The following is a 20,665-nucleotide window of genomic DNA, read 5'->3' as shown; positions in this document are numbered from 1 at the left end:
TTAAACTATGAATCCTCGAACCTGGAGTTTCCCTCGTCATTTATGGTAGCTCTGAAAAGAGCTGATTTTGAAAGAAGTGGTGTCCACAAAGATTATTCTACATAATTCTGGCAATAATGATACTCGATGATAAAATGAGAAAAACATAAATGTTCTTTGCACCAAGAACATTTCAGTACGACTACATTTGAACAATGGAAACACGTTAAACCATCTAATTTTGTAAAGCAGAACTCTACGGGATTTTCAAATTCTCCTGGCCGTTCTTCTATATATCCACTGCGGAACCAAGCATATTGAAACAGCCGTTTATAACGCGCAGCTGATAATTGGTTGTGGATTAATGACTGTAATTTAATAATATTATTTCTTGCGTGTAGATTAAAATCAATATTTAACAATATTGCAAGATCGGAAAGTTTTCTTGCAAAATTCTTCCAAATGCGGAATCCATACACGTCAAGTGGTTGGATTAATGGCGTCGTATTTTTTGGTATCGTCAATACCTCTAATTGTTTGTCTTCTGGCAGGGCGTTACGTATGATCTCGTCGTTGTATCCATTCCACGAGTCAAGAAGTAAAACAGAATTTTCTGGAGCAGATGGGAGAAATACTTCAATCAACCACGTTCTAAATAACTCCTTCGTTAGTTTTCCCGATGTGGAAGCTTCAATATGTACATTAGGTGCCGTGAACACACTTCTTCGTACACGAGGTCCTAACTGCCCTTTGACTTCTTTCAAAACAATATATAATGGCGATAGCAACTGTCCGTCAGCTGAAATTGTGGGCTGGATAGTGTAGCTGTGCGTTGTTGAAGATATCGATTGGACAAGAGCACCCGTTTCTTTTTCACCTTTGTGTGAAAGTGTTCGACCAGAGTGCAATTCCAACTGGAACCCACTTTGATCACTGTTGAAAATATTGCTTGCGCCATAATTTTCAAAATACCCTTTCACATGATGCACAAAATCTTCTGCTGCTGCGGTCAAATCTGTTAAATGGTTAGTATGATGGCGGGTAACGAGTTTCGTCGTTTTTCTCGATACTATATTATAGTTTTCTTTAAACTTCCACAACCAAAAGGACGATGCCTGGAATCCTTCTAAATTTATTGATAAATTTTCGTGCATTGCCCACCGTCTCAAATCTACGTCGTGTACCAAAATTTTATTATTTCTCGCTACAATAAATTTTTCAAGTGTAGCATGTGCAATTGCTGTAAGTTTATCGTAACGAGATCCGCCTGTATTAATTTGCTCTTCCCATCTGTATAAATCTGATTTTCTCTTCAATTTCTTGTATTTGTTCTTCACAGTTTCGAAGTTTAGTGGTCTTTTTCTTCCACTCTTCCAAAAATCTACAGCTTTCTTCTTATAATCTAAATCAATGCCTCCAAATTCTATTTCTTCTGGACTCTCGTCTGGAGAACTTGAAGACGACGGTTTAGATGTTGACGCTGATTCCAAATCTTCTTCATCTTCGGGAACATTAAATGAAGTCGGTTCGTCTGTTAGGTCATCGAATATTAATTCCTGTTGCGTTTCGAAATTCATGTACCCTGCTTCTCTGTAGCTATTAATCAGGTCTATAATTATGTTTGCCAGTTCAATTTCCTTTCCATTCGTGGGTGTTCCCTCGTTATTGTTACTGCTATATGTTGCCATCAAAATATTTATAACGTTCACCGGATTGACCTTCATGTTTGTAAAAACGAATCTAACAATACAAATAAACAATAAGCAAAAGCAAAATTAATATAATGTTCGAACTTTATTATTGCCAGAAATTATTTGATATATGTGGCACCGTTTTAAAAATCCGAAAGAAGTAGCCTTAACTTCTTGATATGTACGTTGCTTTACAAACCGTAATGCAGAAAGACTAATAGCACATACAGCAAAGTGCCCATATTTATACATTCTGAAGACTGTTTTACGTTTCCCCCTCTCTCACTCTAACAACCAATGGAATTGTTTGAAAATATTTGGGTCCTTCTTAAATGCTGTATATAACTGAGGTAAAACTGATGTGCGGCATTGGCACCAGCTCTTTTCAGAGCTACCATAAATGACGAGGGAAACTCCAGGTTCGAGGATTCATAGTTTAAAAAGGCTGCAGGGATATTTTGACCGAAGGCCCAACAATCACAGGACATCAATATTGCCAGAATTATGTAGAATAATCTTTGTGGACAGCACTTCTTTCAAAATCAGCTCTTTTTAGAGCTACCATAAATGACGAGGGAAACTCCAGGTTCGAGGATTCACAGTTTAAAAAGGCTGCAGGGATATTTTGACCGAAGGCCCAACGATTGCAGAAATTCACAGGCGAATTGGCTATAAAAGTCGGTACCCTTACTCCGCCGCGGTAATTAGCACCGCGTCACGCTGCTACCTGCGCCACCTTCTTTAGCTACTAATAAAACAATAAACGACACATAACCCAGTGGTATTGTTTAAAATACTATACACGTTTATAGTAAATACTTATATTTCGATAAAACAAGCCACAATTCCTTCCTACGCACGGCAGATGCAAGACTATCTTCCATAATGCATAATTATTGTTAAATGGCAAAAAAAAAAAAAATCCTGAAACATGTAAACCCTAATTTTGATCAAAGATCACACACCCAAGTTTACATTAAAATGAACTAACAATAAATAAGAGAAACTGCAAAAAAAAATCAAATTTTCAATATATTGTTTAAACAAAAGACTTTTGTTAAATTTTTCTTGCGCGACTACATTTCTCATTGAAAAACACACAATTTAAAAAAAAATTCAAATTTTTTCGACCTCTGGTTTCCGAGATATTTCAAAAAATATGGTTTTGACCCCCAACTTTGAGGGCTGTTTTCACCCCTTCAAAGTGGATGGTTGCCGATAAAAAAAAATACGTGTCAAATATTTTTCAAAGAACTATATGTCACATAAGTTTCATCAAAATCGGAAATTCGCACTTGAATATGTTCCCTTGTGAGTTTCCTGTCGTAGTATGATTTAGAACGGATTTTCGCAGCTTTCAGGTTCTCGCGGGCTTGGCCAATGGTTCCTAATAATTTATCTTGGAGGTTTGACAGATAATTTGCGTAGGATTCATCCGAGGAATTGTACTTCTGGGCGTCAGCCGAAGGGGTTCTTGCCAGCGAGCCGAAAACTAGCTCGTGAGGCGTGAACAGCGTTCCTTCGTGAACACTGGTGTTGTAACTGAAGGTCGCGTAAGGCAACCATTCATCCCAGTTTCTTTTATTAATGAATTGTTTTAGGTACTCGGTTAGTACGTGGTGGGAGCGTTCGATGGAACCGTTACTTTGCGGATGATATGCCGTTGTTTTAAACTGCGTGATTTTGAATTTCTTGGCAATACTTCTCATCAGTGAACTTAGAAAATTGGTTCCTCGATCGGTGAGGATTGCCTTAGGTGCGCCGAATCGACAGATAAAATGTTTTATAAATGCGTCGGCGGTGTCTATCGCAGTGGCGGACTCGATTGGGATTGCGAGGGAGTATTTTGTGAGGAGGTCTTGGATAGTGAGTATATTGTTGAACCCGTTAAGGGATGTGGGAAGGGGGCCGACAATGTCCATGGAAACCTTGTCGAAGGCCTTGCCGGGGGTGTCTGTTAATGTCATGGGTTGTCGTGTTTTGACTCTGTCCAATTTCTTCCTTTGGCATGATATGCAGCTGTTAACAAAGTTCTGAACTTCTCGCTTCAACGTGGGCCAATAATAATTTTCGCGGATACGTCTATAGGTTTTCGTAATGCCTTTATGTCCGGCGAAAGCTGATACGTGATTTTCTGTTATAATGTCTTCGCGTCTGTCTGTCGCGGGGATTGTAACTTCGTGAGAACAGCAGAAAATTTGTACATTGGTCATCGAAAAGAATTCTAACAATAAATTTTTGAGAGAGGGCCAAGACACGTCTTCTACTGCTGATTTAGATATGCTAAATGTTGATAATTGAAGCTCCGTTATGACGTCGAGTAATGATCGGATGCATTCGATTACGTCCTCGTAGGAAGCTGAGTAGAGAGCGGATTGTTTAACTGGGAGTAAGATTAATTTCTTCGAATTGTAATTTAAAACTTTAGCACGGTGAAGCGTAGTGTCTTTGAGGAGAGGAATTTTGTTGTTCAGGGTCAGATCTATGGTTCCAGTGTCGAGAGGATGTCCGTCGAGTGTGATGAAGCCTACCAAATTGTCATTTCGCATAATTAATCGGTCTCTGGTATAAATTAAAGTTCGCCTGTGCGTCATAGTCGTCGGTGTGTTTAGAGGCTCGGAAACGTCCTCGTCGCTGTCTTCGTCTTCGTCGGTCATTGAGTCGGTCGGCGATGGGGAGGTGTTATTGGACGAAACGGGAGTGGGAGGAATTCCGCGTGGTAACGGAATTGGAGTGGTGTCGCGGGGCGTTGGTCTTGGAGGAGGGGCGCGCTGTAGGCGTAAGGGAAAGCTAGGAAGTGGAAGGACAGGGGTCGGAGAAAGACGAGGTTCCGGAGATAAGGAACGTGATGGCGGCTCGGGTGTGCTGATTAGTTGGCGATTCTGAGAGGCGGGCGCGGTCGAATGGCTATCGGCCTTTGCGGATCGGGTAGGAATGGCGTCGAAAATGGCGGATTCTGAGGAATCGGATAGAGGCAACATTGATACGGGGTTTCGAGACAACGCGTCTGCATTTAAATTTGTCTTACCGGTTTTGTACGTTACACGGTAATCGTACTCGGCTAATTTTAATCGCCAACGCAGAAGGCGTGACGTAGGATCCTTGACTGAGTTGACCCAGACTAAGGGTTGGTGATCGGTGATTAAGTTGAATTTGTGTCCGTAAACGTACGGTCTGAAATGCTGTACGCAGTAAACTATGGCGAGGCATTCCTTTTCGATAGTTGAGTAATTTAGCTCTGCCCCATGTAGTAACCGAGACGCGTATGCGATAGGTCGATCTTTCCCTGGCTCGCCTTGGCTAAGAACTCCTCCTATGGCATAGCCTGACGCGTCGGTAGTGATGTTGAATTCACGAGAGAAATCCGGATATTGCAATAAAGGTTCTGTTGTCAAAATTTCACGCAAGGTGTTAAAAGCGGACTCCTGCTCAGAACCCCATTCGAACTTCTTTTCCTTTTTCAATAGGATAGTCAGTGGTTTAGAAATTTGCGAAAACTGGTTTATGAATCGGCGGTAGTAGCCCGCGAGCCCTAAAAATTCGCGGACGCTCTTAACATTTTTGGGGCGAGGAAACTCTCTAACCGCTATTATCTTTTTAGGACACGGTTTTACTCCGTCTTCCCCGATGACGTGGCCAAGGTATGCGACTTCGCGGTGCAAGAGCCCACACTTTGAGGGTTGTAGTTTCAAATTCGCTCGTCGCAACCTGCCAGCGAGCTTCTCGAATTTTATTTTGTGCTCGGTAAGACTTCGAGCATATATGACGATATCGTCCAGGTACACGAATAATTCCGTGCCCTGGAGTCCTGTTAGAATATTATCCATTAACCGCTGGAAGGTGGCGGGGGCGTTACGGAGACCGAAGGGCATTCTTTTAAATTCGTAGTGCCCGTACGGCGTGGAAAATGCCGTCTTGGCCGCGTCCTCGGGTTCCATGCCGATCTGATGAAACCCGTTCGCGAGATCGAAGACGCTGAAGTATTTTGCGCTCCCGAGCTGGTCCAAGATCTCTAGTATGCTTGGCAGAGGGTATGCGTCTGGGATCGATTTTTCATTTAGCGCACGGAAATCGATTACCATACGCCAGCGCTTGTTGCCGTGCTCGTCCGGCTTTTTAGGAACAATCCACAAGGGGCTGTTGTACGGAGACACGGAAGGAGTAACAATTTCGCTTTCCAAAAGTTCCTTCATTTGCTTATCTATCTCTTCCTTGTGGATTGGTGGATATCTATACTGTTTTACATGAACCGGCATCTGATCTGTCGTTACGATTTTATGGCGTACGGCGTTCGTTTTTCCCAGGCGATCTCCTGGGAGATGGAAGAGATCGTGGTGATCTCGAATTAAATTTTCGACGTGATGCTTCTCGTCCTCGCCGAGGTGACCAGTGCTTATTATGCCTGATATCTCCTCGATTCGCGAGGCGGGAGAGCGTGAATTGGAAGAACCAGTGGATATAGAAGATATGGTAGAGCTCGTGTTCGAGTTGGAATTAGGATAGAGATTGGAGTTTGCGTTCGAATTTAGCGAAATAGGGGATTGAATGGACTCCGCGGATTCCACGATTTCTTCCACCTCCTCCAGCTCCATGATCGGCACGGGGAGAGTGATATCGGATTCTGTCGTGTTGATAACCTTAATAAAGATTTTTCCGTCGGAGATGCGGGCGAGGCAATGCGGGACGAGTACACCGGTCGTTAGCTCGCACCTCGGTACGTAGCCGAATTCGGGGCCGGTGGCGAGTATCGCAATGCACGCAGAAGATCGTGCCTTAATGTGACACGTATTTAAGTTAACGAAGGGTATGTCTTTCCCCTTCCACGAAACGCAGTGTCGGACATATGAAATTTCCGCGCCTTTCGCGAGAAATGCTGATCCCAGTATTCCGTCGGTAGGAATTGGGAATGCGTCCGGCACGACGTGAAATTCTATTTCGGTCTCGTCGACCGTCAACATCGCGGAGCCAAGAGTCGATACGTGCCCTTCCGTGATACCGGATATATTTACAGCGTTATTGGTATTGATTGACACGCCGGGTTTTAGTAGCGAGATCTTAATTATGTTCGGTTCAGCTCCGGTATCTACCATTAAGTTCGCTTCGTCGCGAAGCTCGGGACAAGCGACCCGGACGTGGGGCACGGTGGTATCGGACCTTAGTTCGATTCGGGAGATGGCTCGCGGTTCTCCCTGGGCTCCTCTTGGCTTATTGCTCGAACTCGGTGTGGGTCGCGGGGACTCGTTTCCTCCCGTCGGGGACCCGAAGCAGATGAGAGGTTTCGTCCGTTTCCCGACTGGTTTCCACGGATGCGATTATTATACTCGCGCTTCCTGCACTCATGAATGTCGTGACCCGCGTTCTTACAGTAGTTGCAGGATTTAGCGGGTGAGCGCGGTGCGACTTCCGGTCTATGTGAGTCATGGTGGGGCGGCATATACGCATCGCGGGATCGAGGGTTATCGCGCGTGATATCGTTTCGGATGGCACGCGAATCGTGTCGCGTTGCGTAGGGGGACTGATATCGGTATCTGTCCGGCGTCGGGCTTCTGTTACGATTCGCGTTATCATTATCGCGATAGGGCGAATAGGATCGCTCAGGGCGGCGGTAATCCGATCGCTGATTATAACGCGAGGACAGGTGTGAGGTGTCGTTGTTACCAGCCTTATCGGTTCCGACTTCGGTGAATCGCACCTGTCGCTCTGGGCGGTCGTAGCGGATTTTGTCGATTTCCGCTTCCTTGTGGAATTCGATGGCCTCGTCGAGAACGCGGTTCAACGGGGCGTTGCGGTACGTGCGCATTCCGGATCGGAGGTTTGGTATTAGACCGCTTATGAAGCTATCGCGTGTCAATGCGTCTACGTCAGCAACGTTGGGACGCGATCTGTCGCAATCTAGTATTGCGGCTCGGAGGTCTTTCACGCGGCTAATGAAATCGAGGATGTGCTCGTTCGATTTCATATATATGTTGGTCATTTCGCCGCGGTAATGATCAACTGAGTGTCGCGGTCCTAGCACATCTTTAAGGCGATTGCAGATGTGGGCGACGGTGTCTAGGTGTTCGTCTTCTACAGCTGTGTAGGCGCGACCGCGTAATTTTGTAATTATCAATTTAGCCAAGGTTTGCTCGGCTTGGGTCGGCACGAGGTCACGGGCGCGACGACAAGTGCGTACGAATTGTAACACGGGCATGTTATTCCCGTCGAACGTGGGGATCGAGTCTATAGCGGCTTTCATCGTGTAGCTCGCGCTTTCTGACGGCATTTCGGGTTGACCGTGGCTTGTGCCGGGGAGATTACGACTCGCGTCTTCGTCCGGAATTGGTATAGGTCGCGGCGTCACGCGGTGGTCGTCGAGGGCCTTAGTATCTCCTTGCAACTGGGAGATTTGTGCGCGGAGACTCGCGTTATCCGAAAGGGCGTCGCGGAGGGAGTCGCGGTCTTTCCGGTACTTTTGTTTTGCCTGCTCGGCATCGACGAGAAATTGTGATCTTTCCGCTTCAAAAGCAACTGCTTCTTCGCGGAGTCTACGCTCTTTCTCGCGGAGTTGACTCTGTAGCATTTTAATTTCATCTTCGGACATTTTCGATGAGTTATTGCGAAGATTTCCTGCGGGACCGTCTGGAGTTTTTAACATTTTGAACCGTGGTGGTTGAGATCCCACCGCTGCCACCAATTTGTTACGTCCCGCGGTTGGTTACACGATGGTAAAGACGCTTCGCGATTTTACCGCGGAGAGACGCTTCAAAATTACAACCATTTGGCTCACTCGACTCGTACGTTCGAAGTCTAGCCGGGTCCACGGTTCCACATAAATATGTAGATATGCTACTCACCAACAGTCCTGGACAGATTGCAAGAAACAGAGGCAGATGGGGCAGCCGTGATCCCTCGGATTGGCTACGGAGAATGGGTCGGTGTCCTTGTCCCTCTTAGGTCGATCTCTCTCTCTCTCTCTCTCTCTCTCTCTCTCTGGAGATTGGTCCTGATGCTGCGCGGCCGCGAGATGGTGCGGACGTTCGCCGAATGGATTGGATTGTTAGACACGCGAGGGCGAGATAACTGGCGTGATTAGTGTTTACAACCGGCGCGACGCGGCACTCTCTTGCGCGGGATTGGTGGATAATAAATGACAGGATTTGAATGGTTAACACTAAGTATATATATTCAAAAATAGTTGAGATACAAAGGCGCTAAATACTAAGATTGGAACAGCTAGATATAGTAACGCTTGAAGATAGAAACGCGAGATGTTGACGCGACCAGGTCGCGGATGAGAACCAACTTCCTCGGGAATTGTCCAGACCTCCTTCGCTCGGAGATCGCGTGGAGGGGCGCGTGACGTATTACGCGTCGTAGTGGGGCTCGCTAGAGCGCGGTGACGTAATAACGGGACTTAGAATTCTATGTGATGTAATGTAGTGGCTATCTATATATTATACAACTTATGGCCTAACGCGACATCTAGTTATAACTAAACACAACATCCCGACGGCGCGACATCTATTCAGAAGCTAACGCAACATGTCGATAGGCGTGACATCTAGTTATAACCTAGCGCAGCAACACGTCGGCAGACGTGACACATGAAACAGAACCTGCATCATCTTTAGCATGAAACAGAACCTGCATCATCTTTAGCACCGATCAGAATCCGTTTAATTTTTGTTTAGTCTGTGGCGTGAATCAGAACTATATTGCAACCAAACCTTTATGCGACATTACCATGCATTAGAAACTGCTTCGTGCGACATTTCCATAAACAAAAATCCGTTGAATTCTATGAAAAATGTGAAACAAGTAGTTTTTATTTTTTGATCTTGCCAAAGTAGTATGCATAAAAGAATTATACAAATGATTATGATTACAATTACTTGAAATCCAATATACAGGGTGTCTCATTTATCTAAAAGAATTCGTTTATCTCGTGAAAGACTACACCTGTCAAAAAAAGTTTAGAAATAACTTGTTTGATACGAAGGGGGACATAATACGGTGTACGTTATTTTTTTGCTGGGTAGGTTGTGCGGGAAATTTTTAAGTCGATTTTAGTTTTTCAAATGCTACCCTATGTTTTCCTGTATTACGTACACCAGGGCTGCTTAACTGGTGGCTCTTTCCGCGATCTTCCTTTTTCGACAAGAAACCCCCATTGCATACGATGTCGTCGCACAAGCAGGCTGTCACAGGGGAAAGGAGAGTCGTAGCAGTCTCATTCTGCCGCGCTCCGTTTCGCTAATGCTCCTCTCTACGCGATGGACGTTGGTGGAGGGGATTGGTTGCAACGAAGAAAGAAAGCGAGGCGAAGCGCGGCAGAATGAGACAACAAGACCTCTCGGCATTTGTTTATAATTTTGTTTTCAATCGATTTTCCTTCATTCCGAGAAGAGTGTAGAGGGGGAATGCATGGAGTGGGTATTGGCGAATGGTGAGAGCGTTGTGTGGCTCGCGGCGAAAAACAAGTTAAGCAGCCCTGATGTAGACATTTAACATAACAAATCCAATGACCTACACTCTACACTTCTTGCGACCTGCACGTCCTAACTTTTTGTATTCTTCTCATTCTACTCAATTTAACGTTCGTAATGTTCAGAAACCTTGAAAACAAAAGGAGTTTATTCGGCATATGTTTTGACACCGAAAATGCATTGCACTCAGTCTAGTCTACGGGCGAGTAAGCAACATTGTCGCGGACGCGTTGTCTTGTTGCGCGACGCGACGGCACGATAGCTGTTCACGAACGATAAGGCTAAAACAGACTAGGATATGAGAAAATAATTTTTTTATAGAAACAAATTTCTATACATCATAAAAATTTATTTGTTTAAACAATTATTTTTATAATAAATCATTATTGAAATAATAATTCAAATAATGAATAAAGAAACATTATACAAATTTATTTATATAAAAGTTGTTTAAATAATAAATAACAATAACTAACTACTTATAAATAATAAACATATAAGGCTGAACACAATACACATTACAGAATAATAATAAAAATTTATAATAAATTTATAATAAAATTTATAAAACTAATTTTATAAAAGCAAGAGGAGATCGAACAACATTTTAACGAGAGCCGCTGAATGTTTAGATGTAGCGGCCGTTGCCCCGCACATCACCTTCGCGTTGGGAGTCAGCTGAGCGAGCGGCAAAACAGCACGCAAGAAGTGCGATGTTTGATGAATTTCTTTTCTCCCGACCAGAGGAATCGGGTCACTGCTCGTTGTTCTTCTTTGGTGCAAACTTTTAACGGAGCGGCCATGATCTATCTGCAACACAAGGAAGAAAAATGGCGGAATTAGGATCTTTTCATAGCATTAGCACAACAGTATAACAATAAAATAAATGAGGACAGAGGTCAGTGTGCACAAGGTGAAAAGGATTATGTCAAGACTGTAGATAATTTTGAACTTACTCTCGTACATGAACGGAAGATGACTCGTTTCTGGATTTGTCGCAGATTTCTTGAAATTGGACGTAGACGGCGGCAGATCAAGACGACTTCTTTTTTGAACTTGTAGATGAATTTTTCTCTCTCTTTCTCTCTCTTTCTCTCTCTCTCCCTGTGTTGAATCCTAGCTTCTCCTGGCTCGCGTTTCAGCTACTCGGTCCACCTCAACGCGAGTTCGGATAGCCGTACAGAGATTGGCGACTGAGAAAGACTTCTTGAAATTGGACGAAGACGGCGGCAGATTACGAGGGCTTCTTTTCGGAACTCGTCGATGAATTTTTCTCTCTCTTTCTCTCTCTCTCCCTGTGTTGAATCCTAGCTTCTCCTGGCTCGCGTTTCAGCTACTCGGTCCACCTCAACGCGAGTTCGGATAGCCGTACAGAGATTGACAGAAGCTCATTATTTGTTTAATACCGTTTTGAGCTTGCGATGCTTCGAGAGAGACTTTTCCTCTTCGTTTCTCTTCCGTGCTTGGTCATGTAATTTGACTTTATATAGATGTCTTAATGCTGCTACTCTATGTTTGTAGCAGTTATTGTCTTCTTGAAACCAAGCCGGATCTTGAACATTGATCATTTCTATTGCCGTTGTGTATAAATGATCTAATACATTTTTCTGCCGCCAAAATATCTTCCAGTGGTCGTTAAATATTTGTAACTGCATTGTTATTATTCCCATCAGGCTACCTGAACAAGCCTTATAGAGCGAATTCTCATTTTATGGCAGTCTCGCCGTTTTTTTACTGACACTCATACGAAATCGGAGGTTCTCGCCGAGCGTCCCATTTGAAATACCGCGGGCACGCTGGAAACGTAAGCATCATACGAAATGAAACCAAAAATGATATAATTCCGATGATATTTATTTGTGTAACAAGCGATAAGTTTCGAACACAGAGAAGGCCAGCGTATGGGAAAGAAAGAGACGCAGAGAGTCGAAGTGCGTCTCTTTCTTTCCCATACGCTGTCCTCCTCTGCGTTCGAAACTTTTATCGCTTGTTACACAAGTAAATAACATCGGAATTATATCATATATGGTATCATTTTAATCAGAAAAATGCCACGAATATGTTGGTAAAAGTTTCATAAAAATATAACGAAAAATAAAGAAGTTTTGTAATTGGATTAGTAGTGGTCTTCGGGTCTCACACCGATATACCCGACAATGTGGTGACCGCGACACGACGGTTCTCGAGTGGTGTGAGGTGTTCCACTGTCATAAGTAGGGAACGTCGGTACTGACTTCAGTAGAATCTTTACTGTATACCCTATTTTGGATCAAAGATCACATACCCAAGTTTACATTAAAATGAATCAACAATAAATAAGAGAAACTAAACAAAAAACCAAATTTTTAATGTATTCTTTAAACAAACAACTTTTGTTAAAAATTTCTTGGGCGACATTTCCCATTTTAAAAAAATTTAATTTTTTCGACCGCTGGTTACCAAGATAACTCAAAAAATGTGATTTTGACCCCCAACTTTGAGGGCTATTTTCACCCCTTCAAAGCGCGTGGTTGGCTATAAAAAACACATGTCAAATATTTTTCGAAGAACTATATCTCACATAAGTTTCATCAAAATCGGATTGTATCAAGTGAGTATGTACTTATTTAGAGTGTGATCATGACACGCTATGATACGTAGGTAAATAGTGTCAGACACTGCATATACTATCTTATACCTGACCTAGTCTGTACCTTCTTAACAATAAGGGCCTGGGCGACTCATTTACAGCATATTACAGCGAGTCCCATCGTCAACCGATTTTGTACCGGCGATGGTAGTTTTCTAAACGCAGGGTTTCCTGCGCTCGTAAAACCTAACCGTCCTCTTCACTCTTTTTTCTCTCTTCCTCTTTGCCTGTCCTCTCATACAACCGTTTTCCTACAAGACTTTAAGCCCATCCTTGACATAGACGAAAACCAGACATCCTCGCCAGCGACCATCCCTTGTTTCATTACCAACTTTCACTTTTCCTCTTGTACAATTGTCCTATCCTAAAGTGAGTCCACTAGTTTAAAATAAAGGCTTTTAATTGAACCACTAAACTACTTCTCCTTCCGGGATGACGACAATATGATTGAAACTCTACCGAGTTTGGTCTGCTTTTAACCAGAAAAATCTCACAAATCTGTTGATGGAAGTTACGTACAAATAGAACTAAAAATTTAACTTAAACCGAAAATTTAATCGCTTATTACACGAGAAATTATAATCGCAATTATATCGTGGCAGATGTTGTTTTAAACAGAAAAAAGAAACAAATACGATGGAAAAAGATTCATGAAAGAAATAAAAAATCATTAATTCGATCCACCGTGATCGTATCAGAGTGGAACAATATTTTCAAGATAGCGCGACGTCGGATTTCTTACTATTTCCTACTTTTATTCTCTCATAAATATTCGTGTGTCGTTCGATAGCTGATTGATCAAATAAGTTCATTTGCTTCTATCCGACGTAAGTTCTAATTAATCTCAAGCGGTTCCATTCAAGACTGCACACAGTCTAAAAATATTTTCATAAATCCTTTTGAAGGCTTTGGCATCATTAAAGATATTGTAGGAAAATGTATATGATCAAAATTGTTGGTTAGCGAAGAGATAGTTTTATTTAATGCTATTTAACATAATCTACTATTACAAAGATCGGTTTTTCTTCTCTTACAAAGTAACATGATCTCAAGGTCTGCCTCACATTGAATATTAAACTATTATAATTTATATTATTACCTGAATTGTTGCAAAAGTTACTTAAAATATAAATTAATTTGAGAGCAAAACGTGCTTTATAATCTTCGGAATTTTTTCTCTATTGGATATTGGCAGCGGATGCCAAATAATGCCAGGCGTGGATGCTATTTCTATGTTAAAAAATGATGTAGGCTCTGATCCAGCCTAAGATGATGCAAGTTATGGTGCAGGCTAAAAAGATGATGCAGGTTTTGTTTCAGGCTAAAGATGATGCAGGTTCTGTTTCAGGCTAAAGATGATGCAGGTTCTGTTTCAGGCTAAAGATGATGCAGGTTTGGTTTCAGGCTAAAGATGATGCAGGTTCGGTTTCAGGCTAAAGATGATGCAGGTTCTGGTCGAGACTAAAAATTAGACTAGAGGGCAGTACTATACCGGGGACACTAAAACCCCGGGCGTGAGCACTCTCATTTCCTCTCTGATATGCATGTGCCTAACAAACATGGCGACTGCCAAGTGACAACGCGTTTTGCTGTGTTAAGTACTTTTCAATTTTATTTATTATATGTCTATTTCTAATTAGTGGTTTTAAAACGGCGATATTTTATTCTACTAGAAGTACACATCAGGATTATTTCATCTCACTTAGTAGTTGGATCATTTTTTAAAATACTTGTGGTGAGTCAGAAATCATATACGTACAACAAAACTAAGGTTGTTGTAAACTCGACTAGATTTCGAACGTAACAATTATCTATATTTTTTAATTTTAGCAAATTAAACAAAAAAAATGTCAACTTGTTTATATAATCGAGTAAAATATTAGAATATTTGTTTTCTTGGATGGATATTAATCATAACAACTTTGTTGATGTATTGAGTTCTAATTAATACAACCTTATGAATTTCATAAGATTAATACAGAATTCTATAAGATTATTATAAATTGCATTCCTACTTCATATTCGTCATTATACTAGACAATTTTAATTGTAAAAACTTTTACGATTTGTTATTGTGCCTTTTTATTTAATTTAAATGTTCTTATAATTCAATGATAATAAGTAGAGCTTGAACATAATACCTTTTAAATATTTTTATTTTTTAGCAAGAAGAGGTCAATATACATTTTGAAAATGCCTACACAGACAACGGAGAATGATGATATTCGAGTAAAAATTGTTTATAATGGGTAATATAAATATATAATTTCTTTGTAATAGTATGTATTTTTAATGAAAACAACAGTGAAAGAAACAAAAATAATAAAGTTAAGAAATAAAATATTGATTTTCATATATTACCTACATAAGTATATTGTTCACAATATAGCATTTGTAATACAATGATTTATGACTTCCCATGAGTTTAAACTTATTTAAATATCTCAATGATGTGAAGTAAATATATATATATTTAGCATATATTACTTACATGTTTTTGTAATTTTTGTACTTTTTATATAAACAAAATTCCTTCAACATATGATTTATTTGTATTTGATGTATTTTAAGTTTTTCCCTCAATTTATTCTTGAAAGGAAAAGAGGTCATAATTGTTTGTTTTGCATCAGGGAAGTGCAGATTACATATATTACTCCTGGAATTTCGGTAGACACATTACGGGAGGAAATACGTACGATATGTGGATTCGGTGCTTCAGGTCAAGATCAATTTACGATGAAATGGGTTGACGATGAGGGGGATCCATGTAGGATTGCTACTCAGCAAGAACTGAATGAAGTACTGCGTCTTTATGAACTAGAGAAGGATACTGAGATACCCATACATGGTGAGTAATGTTCTGCCAGTGTAAATCTATTTGTAGTTGATGTTTAGAATGCCATCCAAATGGTTTTTTCGACCATCGTGCTTTTAGTGATAACTAAACTGCGGATTTTATGCATTTTACGTTAAACTGTGACAACATTAGAAAAAATTAAGAATGTTGTTACACTCTTTGCAATTTATTAAAGTTACTAAAAGAAGAAGTACATTCCAATTTGTCCCCTGTTTGTTATAATTGACATAGATGATTTTTATTTTGTATAAAAATCCGAAGTCTAGTGATATATTTGTGATACTAGTGTAACTGTAACTATTTATTCAGGTTTTTATTTTGTTTTGACCTGATAGAATTCTGAACAAATTTGTAAATTTGATTCATAATGTGATTATCATTTTCAAATAGTTTATGTGGTAGGTAAATATGAATAATTTTTCAATGCAGGATAGTGGTATTTGAATATATTTTTTCTTGGTCATCTATTTTGTAAATAATTGCATATTTATTTTGTTTGTGTATCGTTTAAGATAGTTTTCTACTCAACATATTATTGCGCTTTCCATATCTTCATACTATAATACTTATATGATATTGTTAATTACGTTTACATGTCACCAATTAACATTGGATTTTATGTAAAGTAAAAACACTAAACAATTTAGATTGAGACGTAATATAGAGAATTACTTCTGACGCTTATTACGTATAAAAATGACTAATAACTCGAATAATTACAACCTCGTATAACTACGTCCGATTACACGATCAATAAGCATTAAAAATTTCATGCATCCCTTAAGAATCGTTCCATTCATGCGTATTTACTAAATCCCCGATTATGTAGTGGACTTGGAAAAGAAGGCAAACACGCGAATGAAAACTAATAAAAGAGGCTCTTAAAGAAAAAAGGGCAAGGGCGGAAAGGCATGAGAACGTAGTTAAGCAAAGCGTACGTGAAAAGGTGGGTGAGAGAGATTACAAGAGAGAAAGGGTTGAAGTAGGGCTGAAGAAGAAAGAATATTAACATGGAAAGGGGATCACGGAAGGAAATATTGAGGAAGAAGAATTAGAGCGAATAGGGATGTACGAGCCAAGAAGGGGCGGGGTGGAGCGAGGGGAGGTGTGATCAGGTAGGAAGTAACAGAATGTACAGAGAAAAGGTTACGAGAAAGAAAAAGAGTTGGGGCGGTTTGTTAAACAGAAATCAGTTCTGTTTTCGGCGTGACTTTATCCTAGCGTTTGCGCATTTCGTGGAGTAAAACTGGTCGGGTGGTGACGGCAGTTAATGAATACTGCAGCCCCTCTAGCTGCTAATTCAAAAACTGCCCATTGCATTTGTAGATATGGATCAGTTGCATTAGCTACCTGTGATACAGGATGATATAAGCCTAAGCCACTCCCATTATATATTCCTGGACATTCGTCTCTCGTTACATCTCTTCTAATTCGTTTAGCCAATTTTTCAGAATCATGGCGCAACTGGAAAAGGATTCTTTATTGTCTTCTTCTATTTGTATTTTAATATACAACCAGCATTAATTAAGCAGTAAAATTAGAAAATTTTATCGAATATGAATATTTTAAAGAAATAATATATAATGTACAATACCTCTGATTTTCGCTTGGAACCCAATATCAGATGTTTCTCTTTTAATTCTCGAAATATATTCAGTGATTTATTATAATTTTCTTGTTCCCGTGAGAGTAACAGGTATGATCTCCAATTTGCAGACTCAAAACCCCAATGACAAGTACGATTTTCAAGAGATCTGTGAGCGTGTCTAACAAAACATTGAGGTGAAAATTGGCAGCCACATTCGATACATTCTATACACACTGAATCGTCAGATTCAAACAAATTTGCATCAAAAATGCCTTTACATTTTCCAAAACACTCATGATATACTTTAAACTTGACAATAGCTTCTTTGTCGCTATCACTTTTAGTAGACACTTTCTTTTCGGTATTATCCTCATTCTGACCAATTTTAGAGAGGTCGCATGATTCTGTCCTTAAAAGCAATGCACTGACAAGCCTTTCGGCATCCGTTTGAGTAATAAGGCCACAGGAAGGAGCATTACGCGGCAGAATTCCTGAATGTTTTAGTTCCTCTAACTGATCTCTTGTACATCGTGAGCAATAAATTTGTAATTCATCGCACACTTGATTGATCTGTTGAAGTGAGAAATCTTGCAGCACTGTATTTAAAATTTGTGGTAAACATAACCTCCTTTCACCTCCTACCACAAAACAAGATATCCTTTCACCCTCCAAAACAGTTTCGCATCTTTCGGAACAGCTTTGATCGGGCGCAGTTAAAATTGGAATTTGAAATTCCAATTCTCTCTTCTCACAAACATTTTTCGAGCGTTCTAATCTCAATTAGGAGGAGGATCCTCCTTAGGAGGATTAGGATTGGATCCTCGTCAGAATCTTCGAGCGGTTGGTCCGTCCTACGAACTTTACACGGGATGAGAGGTGTCACCGTTAAATTATTATCTTTCTCGATATCTTTTGTAGAGACTTGCTCGGATGCTGAATCAATGACACAATTACTCGATCGACTTGAAGGGGAGTAACAAGGTGCCTGATCTTGTAATAGGCTCTTGCAGTCCATACCAAGCAAGGCCGAGCTCGGACCCTGTAAGCTTTTCACAGCGGATAGCTGATATGTCTTTAAGACGGTCTTTAATTGTGGGCTGTACGATTGACTGTTTGTATTGCCAGGCAATAGGGTCTCCATTATTCGTTTCGCGTGTGCAAAGATTTAACAAGATAGCGAGCTCGTTCGTTGCATGAAATCTTCGAGACAGCTCGTGACATACCACGCTCTTTCATACGATCCGTAACATAGGCGTATTTACCACCTACAATGTACAAAACCTACACGCGTTCACTTTGCACTACTTAATTCAACACTCGTGTCATTCATAGTAGTCCGCATTTACGATCACGGGGTGATAAATAGCACTAGTGACCAACCATACGATGTGTTGATCTCAGATGATGCACTATTACATCCAGTCGCTTCAACTTTGGCACGCGAGAGAGTACACGCTTAAACCCGTTCATGTATGTCTTTCTCTAAGTCTGTTCCCCTTGCCGTAATATTATGTTCAGCATAAAGATCCCGACTATCTATTATCCACAGTCTATTGTCCATCGCAACGTCGCTTCCATGCACATGATAATTCGTACTTGTAGAACGAGTGTGTATACAGATATTCTTTAAAAAAAGGGAAAAAAACGATATAGCCTCCACTGTAAACGAACCCGCAGTCGAGAGGGTTTAATTCCTTCCGATTTTACATTTGTTCACTTTGTTTGCCCACGGATTCTCCTTTACACTTCGCAGTCGGTTCTTCTCTTTTTACTTCTCGTTGATTTTCTTTGCATATTTCTCCATTTATCGTTTTATTACAGTACAAGAAATCCCTTCGGTTATAAGCATATCCATTGTTTCGCGATCTTCGTTATCACTGCCGTCGTTTCTATCGTCGATGCTTTCGGTATTATCGTTACTACCGTCGCTACCGTCGCTATCACGATCGCCACCGCGACCGCCATTCGACCGCCACCGCCACCGCCGCCGCCACAGTTATTTCTACCACCACTGTCGCTGCCACCGCCGTCACAGTCGCCGCCACCGTCGTCGTCGTCTTCGTCGCCTCCGCCGTCTTCGTCTTCGTCTAATTCTTCTCCGTCTTCGTCTTCGTTGTCGTCTTCTTCACTGTCACTACCACCCGACACCACCAACACTATTGTCGTTCTTCACGACGATGTACGAGGACAAATAAATAGTTAATTATACTATTTATTCAAGTAATCATGAAACCGATGACATGTTCGATCGATGAACATTATGAATGACATCGTCAGACAACGGATTGACTTAACGCATCGCGACGAACTGACGTATCGATCGCATACGAACTCGGATAGGAAGAACCGCTCAAAAAGATACGCATATTTTCGATCGTGTTGCACGTTGTTTAGTCATAGGCAACACGAGGCCCCGCAAAATATCCACAACTCGGCCATCCAATGTTAATACCGTGATATTAACACAAACGAAATATACTAGTGCGTTTTCGTAGCAAGACGTTTCGTCGATTGCATGCGTGTATTCTCCTTCCCTCCCTCCCTCCCTCCACCCTTCCTCTCCCTCCACTAGTGTCTTTTTTCTGGCACAAATACTCTCCACCTTGCTTTTTTTTTGCACACATATATACACACACACATACACTATAATCCTGCGCGTATGTAAACACAAGGAGGTATCGTCGTGGGATCCTTAAAGTGGACGTAGATCATTGTACACTTTTGTAAACGCACAGAGCATTACACTCTTAATTACAGAGAATTTTCTATCTGCATGTGTTGTATACATGGAACCGCCTCTCTCGCTCATGTCTTTGGCTCGGATGGCATAGAACTATCGTAAATTTTGCGCGTCTTCGATCTCTTTCACAAGTGTCACGTCGTCGATCGAAGTTCACTATACCCCTTTTTAACACCGCAACGTCCACCGAGCCAGCATTATGCCTAGCCTCCTACCGTGCTTCTCTGTCTACTACTTTAGCAGCTTTGTCTCTATCGTATTCTCGTATCTATTAAACCAGTGTGGTGACACGCACACACCCATATATACGCATATATATATATATATAAACATATATATATGCACGTTACAGATCTCGCGTAACCACGCTCGCTTCCGAAAGATGTGGAATGGTTGAGTCTGCGTATCTACGGATCATAGTGTAGCGTGGCCAGTTGACCACGCGAACATAGCTAGATATATATATATAGCATCGATTAATGGCGCGGAGAGGGAAATTTAAATATAAGATGTAATCGCGTATTTCATACATACGTATTTTATTTGGGCGCGGTAGTTTAGAGTAGGTAAAGAAAGACCGGGAGAGTTCCATAGAGATCCTTGACGAAATTCGAGTCGGCGAGACTAATTGAGGAATTTAGAGAAAGTCACGCAGCCTCTTAGAGTAGCTTCTCCAATTCTACATAAATTAGGGATAGTCGAAGTCCGGAATCAGT

General features: G+C 41.1%; 2 protein-coding genes across 3 annotated transcripts in view; one reads left to right on the top strand and one right to left on the bottom strand.

The window, feature by feature from the left end:
* LOC143364540 (protein kinase C iota type-like) overlaps nt 1-15,681 on the top strand; it is a 52,426-nt gene extending 36,745 nt beyond the window's left edge. The window contains exons 1-3 of one of the 2 annotated variants that reach the window (XM_076804842.1): nt 14,317-14,499; nt 14,930-15,013; nt 15,395-15,665. In XM_076804842.1, coding sequence (XP_076660957.1) covers nt 14,958-15,013; nt 15,395-15,620 — 282 coding nt within the window. In that variant the 5' untranslated portion in view covers nt 14,317-14,499; nt 14,930-14,957 and the 3' untranslated portion in view covers nt 15,621-15,665. Of the gene's footprint in view, nt 1-14,316; nt 14,500-14,929; nt 15,014-15,394 lie in introns of those variants that run through there. The other variant, XM_076804845.1, reaches the window with a different exon arrangement.
* Nucleotides 15,682-16,833: 1,152 nt separating this feature from the next.
* LOC143362301 (ski oncogene-like) lies at nt 16,834-20,371 on the bottom strand. Its single transcript, XM_076802337.1, has 3 exons — nt 18,017-20,371; nt 17,216-17,982; nt 16,834-17,085 (listed from the first exon to the last, which is right to left on the bottom strand). Exons 1-3 carry the CDS (start codon nt 18,348-18,350, stop codon nt 16,834-16,836), a joined length of 1,353 nt encoding a protein of 450 aa, XP_076658452.1. The 5' UTR covers nt 18,351-20,371.
* Between the last annotated feature and the right edge of the window lie 294 nt (nt 20,372-20,665).

Source organism: Halictus rubicundus, chromosome 2 (genome assembly GCF_050948215.1).
Source record: "Halictus rubicundus isolate RS-2024b chromosome 2, iyHalRubi1_principal, whole genome shotgun sequence".
NCBI classification, from domain to species: domain Eukaryota; kingdom Metazoa; phylum Arthropoda; class Insecta; order Hymenoptera; family Halictidae; genus Halictus; species Halictus rubicundus.
This window is presented reverse-complemented; position numbering and strand designations above follow the sequence as displayed.